The sequence below is a fragment of the Akebia trifoliata genome, unplaced genomic scaffold (genome assembly GCF_017979445.1).
Source record: "Akebia trifoliata isolate Shusen 1 unplaced genomic scaffold, ASM1797944v1 Contig00249, whole genome shotgun sequence".
Classification (NCBI taxonomy): Eukaryota; Viridiplantae; Streptophyta; class Magnoliopsida; order Ranunculales; family Lardizabalaceae; genus Akebia; species Akebia trifoliata.
In genome coordinates, this window is record NW_028236898.1 from 60,329 (window position 1) to 69,690 (window position 9,362).

The 9,362-nt window shown below is 34.8% G+C and overlaps 1 protein-coding gene across 2 annotated transcripts; it reads right to left on the minus strand.

Moving 5' to 3' along the window:
* Window positions 1-608: 608 nt before the first annotated feature.
* LOC147381803 (uncharacterized) lies at window positions 609-6,082 on the minus strand. 2 transcript variants are annotated; one of them, XM_086429957.1, is made up of 10 exons: window positions 5,920-6,082; window positions 5,076-5,324; window positions 4,771-4,975; window positions 4,076-4,166; window positions 3,788-3,933; window positions 3,445-3,688; window positions 3,248-3,352; window positions 2,915-3,097; window positions 1,399-1,603; window positions 609-1,287 (listed from the first exon to the last, which is right to left on the minus strand). In XM_086429957.1, exons 2-10 carry the CDS (start codon window positions 5,296-5,298, stop codon window positions 800-802), a joined length of 1,890 nt encoding a protein of 629 aa, XP_086286083.1. In that variant the 5' UTR covers window positions 5,299-5,324; window positions 5,920-6,082; the 3' UTR covers window positions 609-799. The 2 variants fall into 2 exon arrangements, with proteins under 2 accessions (XP_086286083.1, XP_086286084.1); XM_086429958.1 differs by having other exon boundaries at window positions 5,840-6,082.
* Between the last annotated feature and the right edge of the window lie 3,280 nt (window positions 6,083-9,362).

Genomic DNA, 9,362 nt, shown 5'->3' on the forward strand with positions numbered 1-9,362 from the left:
ATTATTGTACCATATTTAGCATATAGGGAATCTGCCCTATTCGGTAATGAAAATTCTCTTGTTTTACTTACATGCATTTATTTAAATTTAGTTGAAAATGATTATAAAATTAAATTTACATATATCCTGTTTGATAAAAAAATTTCAATTGCCATATAGGAATATTTCATATCTTCTAAATACTTTAAAATGCTCATGCTCACGCTCACACATGGTTCTTTTGGCTTATTGGGTGCCCTATTTTGTACCAAGCTGAAATGATAAATGATGTTCTGTTGCGGATACGTCATAAGACTGAGGTTGTTAATTTTGGTTCTATTGTTGGGGACAACTTAGAATTATTGTTGAATTTAAAGAATTGTATGTATAAAATGTATCAATATCAGACCATGCCAAGAACATACTGCAAATTTTGATCAAGAGATGATCACCTAACTAATATAGAAAACATTTATATCCTTTAATCGCATCAAATGATTTAACAGGGAAATCTAAGTAGAAAATGTTAACTGAGATCTTTCAAAGATCTTTGATTTAGATATTAAATGCTTTGTTAGATAAGCCAAGGGTAAGATTATAAATGGTTATGTGATTTCTCAAACTTTAGCCACAACCAGTAAACATGCCTAATTAAATTTAATATCAAAATCAATCCTCACAAAGGTGCAAAATAGGTTTAAATGGTATCTGTAACTAAATTATATAAAGGCAAATCTTGCTCAACTAAATGGAAAAAAAGAAAAAAAAAAAAAATACTAGGAACTTTCAATGTAACTATGCAAAGAAAACAACTAGCTCCCTATGTTGATGTAATCGGCTTGGTTTCTAGACCAAACCCAACTGGGAAGAGTGGGTCATAATGTGCATCCCCAACGTTCATTGGGAGCTGATCAACGGTCTTGAACCAAGTGCGCGAAAGCTTTCCAGTGAATCCATAGTCTCCGAAGAGAACATCAGTCACACCCTGACCTTCAGTGCCTGGGAGCCATGCAGCCACAAGGGCATCCATCTGGGAGAGATAAGGCTTAATAACGAGAGGTCGGCCAGAGACGAGAACGACAACGCACTTTACTGATCCACACACGTTTGTGATTGTGCTCGGCCCAGGTTCAGGGATGGTAAGATTCATGTTGTCGCCTGCAGTCTCTGCATAAGGAGACTCGCCCAAAACAACAACGGCATAGGAGAAGTCGTTGGACTTGACAAAGTCGGCATCTGGGTTCTCACTGTAGACGATTTCGGTGCTTGGGTCAACTGCACTTGTGATGGCACTAACGATGGTAGTTCCTGCTCATTATTTAGAAGAGTGTTCCATTAGTGAAAATGCTTTCTTATTAAAATTGGATACTGGTTTCTTTTTATAAAAGAGATCAATGAATTTAGTGAAGGGACACATACCAGATGTGAGGTTATTTCCTTCAACTCCTTGCCACAAGATTGTCCACCCACCACATTGATTGCCCAAATTGTTGGCATGGCTTCCAGCGACGAGGATCTTCAATGCTTTCTTGGGGAGAGGCAACACGGGCTTGTCTGCAAATTCGCCATTCTTCAGAAGTACAAGTGATTTCCTCACAGCTTCTCTTGCTAAATCTCTATGTGCCTGTTCAAGAAACCAGTGGTTTCATCATTAGTAGTAGGGGTACGGGTAGCAATCTCAACACGACCCGCAAACACAACTCGAAAAAGACATGAAGTTAGCTGGTTTGTGTCAAGCCTAATTGGGTTTGGGTCATAATAGTGTCAACCTGTCTAACATGATTATTAAATGGGTTGGATTTGGGTTTTGGGCGTCAAACCGCCTAACCTGTTTAGTTAATCTGTGTAATCTTAAATATGTCAGCAATTATTTAAGAATTTTTTTAATTACTCATTTTTCTAGAATTTCCTAGAACTTTTTTATAATACATTTTTTTAATCAAATTCTATAAAATATAAAGGGTGTTTTAAGATATTTTTAAATTAATAAATGGTTAAGCTTTAGTTTGGGAAAGAAAAAAAACAATTTTCTTAATATAAGTTATTTATATATATTTATATTTTTTTACTCCATTTTTTCATTAAAATCTAGAGGTATGTAGTGTTTGATTCTTAATATTGGCAAAATGACTCTCAGTAAGATTTAAGATATTACCAAGTAAGGCTGTTATGTCTCATGTGATAATGAAATACAGTTTGCTTAGCCAATAATAATAATAATAATATTGAAAAACACTTTCTTTACTGAGTTAGTAAGGAAAGTGTTCTAACCACATCACCTTATGGCATCCAAAAACATGATCTAATGCCACATGATTGTTAAGGACAAAATATTACCAAGATTTAAGATATTACCAAGTAAGGCTGTTATGTCTCATGTGATAATGAAATACAGTTTGCTTAGCCAATAATAATAATAATAATATTGAAAAACACTTTCTTTACTGAGTTAGTAAGGAAAGTGTTCTAACCACATCACCTTATGGCATCCAAAAACATGATCTAATGCCACATGATTGTTAAGGACAAAATTCTACAAACTTTGAAAAAGAAATTCAAAAAAAGTTATTTTTCACCATTAAAATTAGTTTACAGTTGTCTGACTTTATTTTTAGTAATGACATTTTATTTTTGGCAGTGGAAAAGGACCTTATTTTTTCCAATAAAGATTAGAATTTTATTAAATAGGGTTATATATGGGTTGGGTCAGGTATACGTATTTATAAATGGGTTGGGTTTGAGTTTGGTAAATTTTCATAATACCCTTACCTCAACACGACACGAACACAACCTGACCCATTGCACCCCTAATTAGTAGTAGACAATGAACATTCATTAAAAGAAACACAATAGGTCATGGAAGTAATCTTTCATGGGTTCTGATGGAGTTGTGTTATTTAAGGACTGAAAGAATGCAACTAATGAACGAACAAACCTGGCTTCCAAGCTGATCGACCAGACTGAAATCAGCCATAGGGTTTTCAAATAGACCCATGGTGAACTTAACACGCAAAATTCTCTTCACAGCATCGTCAATCCGGCTCATGTGAATTTCATTGTTCTTGACATAGTAGGCTAAATCATCAATAAATTCGGTGTGATTGTAGGGAACCATGACCTGCAAAATACCCGGAATGAATTGGAGCTTTAATGATTTTGTGACATATTTCATTGAAATTTAGTTATATCGGAGAATGATAAAGGAAAAGAAAAACACTGTTAAACCAAAGTTGAAATTTATATATAAAAGGGAGCCACTGTGTCTTACCATGTCAATGCCGGCGTGAATCCCTACTTTGAGAGAGTGTGAGTAGTTAGCATGAGGTGGTGTGGTGATCCTGTCGATGCCTTGCCAATCGGAGATGACAAAACCCTAATAATTCAGGCAGAATACACAATAGTTAGACTTGTTTCTTCAAGTTTGAGCAACAACAGAGAAATCCACATTTACTAAATGGCTATTACCCTGAACCGAAGTTTGTTCTTGAGGAAACCGGTGACAAGTGCACGGTTAGCATGCATCTTCTCTCCATTCCAGCTTGAGTAGGAAACCATGACAGTTGAGACACCCTTGATGATTGAATTGTAGTAAGCAGGCATGTGGATGCTGAGCAAACCATGCCAGTCGATCACTGTATTGTTCTCATTGATGCCCTTGACTGTGCCACCGTCACCCACAAAGTGCTTCGCACAAGCCGCAACCTTTGTCCTACACAGAGTTAAGAAGATAATTGTTATGGATTATAAACCAAATTCAACTTTATTGTGGAGTATATGTGCTTAAAAAGAGAAGGAAGTAAACTCTTACTTTCCACCAACATAAGGGACTCCCTTTCGAGAACCAGGTGGGATATCTCCCTGTAATCCAGGAATAATTTCTGTCATTGCTTGGACGATCGTGTGATCCTCACTATAACTCTCATAACACCGACCCCATCTTGGATCTCTGCAAACCTGTATAGGTTCAAAAAGATTAAAACTCAAGAAACAGAGAAAACTCAAAGCCTCAAAATTGCTTACCCAAAGTAAAACTAATTCAAATACATCAGGAATTTAGCAGAATGAAAGCAAGTTTTTGTCGGATTTGGTTATTTACCGCAATACATGGGGCAAAAGCATATTGGATTCCTGTAGCCCTAACTTCAAGAGCAGTAGCAGCACCAATTCTCTTGACAAGTTGTGGATCCCTACATGATGGGAAGTTGATCATTAATAGCGAGTTAGACATGAGAGAATATCGATAAAATCACAGATAGATAAAAGCACAAATCTTTTTTAATTTTCTAAAGTTCTATCAAGTTTAAAATTTCTACTACAGTTAAGGTAGGATAAAAGACGCAATGGACAATTCAAATTTCACTTAGATTTTCAATGATCGGTTTGTGAGTCAAGCAAGTAATCATTCCAGTGCTCCAATCAAAATACTTAATTGTTTCTTTTATTTTTTATGTGCGGTGTAGATTTAACGAAAATAGCTAGCCCTGCAACCAAGCAAGCCTTGTTAAAGTTAAACTTAACTATGGCTTTGAGGACCTGATCAAGGTGAACCAAAATGGAAGTCACAGAACCCACTCTGTACTTCTCAGTGGGATACTCCTGCTAAATTATATTTCAAACATAATCAGAAGATCTAGTGAACAAAAGTTAGCGAGTTTTTGATTGCTGATACAGTATTATTATATGAGAAAGTTTGGTGGATATGGTATCTGAAATGAGAATTCTTGAAAATTTGATAGATGCTAACACGTACTATAAGAGCAATTTCCATGTAATGGAGTGTTAGATACTTGCCTTGTACATCCAAGCCCAACATTGTGGGGGAATACCGTCGCCTTGTACACATTGTTGTGTCCATGAACCGCGTCAATTCCATAAATCATCGGAATGCCAAGACGGCTAGATAGAGAACCATTCTGAAAAGCATTCACCATGTTAACCCAGTCCTCTGGAGTGGCCTGAAGACGTGGAACACTTCCTCCACCACTCAACAAACTCCCTGAAAATTACAAACAATCCACAACGTCAGTCCATTTTATTTTATATTTTTGGGTATTAGATTCTTATATTAGAGTAAGCAAAAAAAAATATAAGTTTACCTATGGAGTAAGTTTTCATAACCTCAGGCGTTGCAACTGATCGATCAAGCTGTGCCATTTGACCAATCTTCTCCTCTAGGGTCATTCGATCCATAAGATCCTTGATTCGACGGTTGATTGGCAGTTTTGGGTCTTTATAAGGTAAGTAGTCTGCCTCTGCTATAGTTGCCAAGCAACATAAGAAGAGAAATCCCAAAAGAGGGATCATATTTCTTCTCCACATTTCTGTTCTTTGATGTTTCTGAAATCCTGAGAAAGAACAGAAGCAAAGAATCAAAATGTGGGTTCAAGGATTACAACTGAAACCTCCTAAAATCATAAACTTTCAACAAGTAGAAGTGTGAAATATAAGCACTAAAAGTTTGAAAAAGATGCATAAAAAAAACGCACAAACTGTCAAAAGAGTAGGAAAATTACTAACTATATAACTTCGACGAAAAACAAAAACACACACAAGATCGTTCAATCAATTAGTCTAGAACATTGAAAACTTAAAGATAAAGATCTCCTACCATAAAAATCCGGAAAAAAAAAATTCAAGATTTTCATGGATAAAGATTAAAATTAAAAAAAAAAAAAAATGAAATTACAAAATTGTACCAAATGTACAATTGTAAAAGCTGAAGAAGCATAGATTAATCAGTCTATTTAAGCTAAGAACACTGAAATCTTAAAAGATTAATTTTTTAACAATAAAAATCCTAATGAAAAAAAATTCACATATTTCACGGATAAAAATGAATGTAGAACTCGAAAAATTCAACCTTCAATTCCAGAAATCAAAGAAAAGCATTTGCATCGATCATGAAAACTAATAACGATTCGAAAAGAAAGGGAAACTCACGAACACTCTGATCTTCTGTCCTTCGAATTATTTCGAGAGAGGTAGATTTCTTTCTTGAATAAGAATTCTAGGGGATATCGGGGGGTATTTGTAGATTTCAGAAATCTGTCAAACGAGAGTTGGATGAGTCCTCGATGGATTTGTACTTCGAAGTTCGTGTGAAATTTGAGGATCATTTTTGTAGTAAAATGTTTTCTAGAATCCACATTTTGCTGTCTCGTTTAATAGAAAAGTTTGATGAGCATGGTAAACATTCTGTATGATTTACCCATCTTTTGACGGAGAAGGAAAATGCGGAACTGACTTTCTTTGACACTGCATTCAATACTGTGCTGACTTTCTTTGACACTGCATTCAATACTGTGCTGATGTGGCAGTGTGTAGAGCACCATAGATTTCTAATTTGTTTCTTGAGGAATAAATTTATGGCACACTGCACGTTGTCACATCAGTGCAGTATTGAACACATGCTGAGTATGTCAGCTTAGAACAATTAAAAATTAAATCCGCTAAAATAGGAATTGAAAGTTGAAACATTCCTAATTTGTGAGCCCATGAGCAACGTACATTCCTAATTTGGGGGGCTCAAAATTTATGGTCGGATAAGATCCAACAAAGCCTCCATCACATAGAACGTAAGAAAGTATATAAGTTATATTATAGGAAAATGCTGGAATGACACAAAGGTGACAAAATTGATGTGGTGGCGCGCACATAACCATAGATGCTTTTTACTTGTATCTCGCGGAAAAGCATCTACGGTAATATGCTGGACACCACATCATTTTATCATCTTTGTGTCACCTCAGCATGACTCTTATATTATATGTTTTGCTCTAATATATGAAGTTTGTTTAGTTTTGAATATAAAATCGGATTTAGCCTTATACGAAGTTGATTCCATTTCTATTGGATCGAGTTTGGATCCTACTATTGAGATTCGATAGGAATCCAATCCAATAACCATATGATCTAATGTTTATCAAATTAATTTTGGATCCAATCCAATTCTTATCAGATTGGTATCAAATCAATTTGATATCATCCAAACCCTATTCCAAGAAAAAAAAAAAGAGCCGGGATAAATCAATATAGTAAAACATACACGATTTATACATGGTTGACATTAGGGGTGCAACTTAATTCAGATCAAATCGAGAACTGAATCAATCCGTGAATTTTGGATTGGGTTAGTTCGGTTTTAATTAAATATGATTCGATTCCGTATTAAAAATAAATAAAAACTGATGGGTTCGATTCACTTTTCGGTTCAGAATTTATATATAACTGAACCGAACCAAGATATTTTATTTTAAAATAAAATGTAATTTTTTTTTTCAAAACCCTACTCTCCTCCACTCTCTCGTCTCTCCCACTGAGCTGCGACCTGCAATCTACAGTTTCTCTCTCTCTCTCTCTCTGCAGCTAATTTGTACCTACGCCTACAACCTTCGACTGCGACTGCACCTAAGCCTGCAACCTCCGACTGTAACTGCACCTGCATCTGCAACCTCCGACCTGCGCCTGCGCCTGCAGCTGCAACCTGCGACCGGTTCGTTCATCTCTCTCTCTCTTTCTCTCTCTACTTGTGTCACGTGGCCCTCAAATGGTTAATCCATAAATTGGACAGTTGGATTTCGATTGAAATGGAGGAAATTTTGCTCCTCGATCAGAAATGAGAAAATCTCTCAGCAACCCATTAAATCGAACTGAACCGAACCAAATTAAGGTCGGTTTGGATTGGTTCGGTTCTAAACTAATTCGTTTCAGTTCCAGTTCCCATATAATATAACCAATCTTGGTCGGTTCGATTCTGATTTTACTCTAAATCGATCCAACCCGAACCAAGTTGCACCTCGACGTGGCAAAGGCATAGAACCGTTAATATTTTCCCTTGTCTATCCCAAAGAAAAAGATTTATGATTTTGTGCCCTTGCTACATCAACTGCGTATGTTTTGCCACATCCATTTATCATTAATGTAAAAATAAATAAATAAATAAATAAAAAGTAAAAACTTTGTATAAGCCTATTTCAAAGGTTTTAAAATAAAGTGGTCTTTAAACTCCAAATTTTCAATGTAGGCTTTAAAAACGCATATGGCTTTCTGGTTACTTTACCGAACAAAGTGAGTAAGGGGCCAAAATTAATCTGCCGTATATATTTTAAAGATATTTATCATATAGGAGATATCCCATATTTGCTAATGAAAATTTTCCTTTTATTTACATGCATTTCCTTAAATAAATTTTTATTTGAAATTGAAAAATGTAATAAAGGTAAATTTACAGATACCACATTTGATAATAAGAAATGAAAAATAATATATTTAACTATATTTATAATAAAAAATATATATAAAAAAATCTAAATGATAAAAAAAAAAGGTAATAAAACACCAGTAAAAAAAGGTTTTGCAAAAAGGTCTTTCAACAAAAAAACTGTCTTTATATATATATTTATGATACGGTGTTCGAACTTACGTCCGACTATAGTGATTGGAAGAGTCAGGGCCAGAGCCAAGGCACATGGGTCCCACCCCTAGGCACGTGCCGTTTTATTTAAAACTTGAAAAATACCTATTTGACAAACATTTTTTTCTATTCCAACACCGTAATATTCCAAGGATCTCTTGAAGTTGATAAAAGCTCGTTGGAGAAGCATTTTTCAGTTCAGACCCCTTTTGTTTTTTCAAATTCTTTTATAAATATTGAAATTTGCATACAATTACACTTCTTCTACTTGCAATTTTGATTCCTTTCTGGTTAGTGCTTATTTTCTTCACTTTTATTATACTTCAACACTATAAAAGTATTTTTCAAACTTTCGAAATGAGTCAAAAAATAATTATATGTTGGTATAGAGGTCATTGTAAAGAACTTACGTACATTGGTGGAAATACATGAATTTTATCGATATTATCAAAGATTACATTGCTGAAGTTACAAACTATTATGATATTCGGCATAATTTTTCATTGAGGTCAATTATTACAATGGATTCTGAAAAATAAATAAATAATACGTCATTGGTATTTTAACCAAACAACAACTGGGGAATTTAGATTAGAAGCAAATCAAAATTCATAAAGCATTTGAAAGAGTTCTGGTCCAATTCAATCCTCGTTGGATTGGTATCAGATCGAGCCAATCTGATCCATTGACAGTCTTATCAAGAACCAAGTGTGCGATAGGTACTTTCTCATCAATCGTTTCAATAGGTTGAACATATCAAAACATTTCTCGAAATTAAGAATTGGAATTTCCGGGCCTTTTTATCAGAGACGTTAGCATTCCCAAATCAACCAATCAAATCCATTTCGAGAAAGGAAATTTATTTATAAAAAAACATTATAATATCATAGTAATTAGTTACACGAACAAAAAGTGTAGCTTGGAAGTAGAGATTATTAAGATTAAGAGTTGGATTATAAGACGTTGAAGA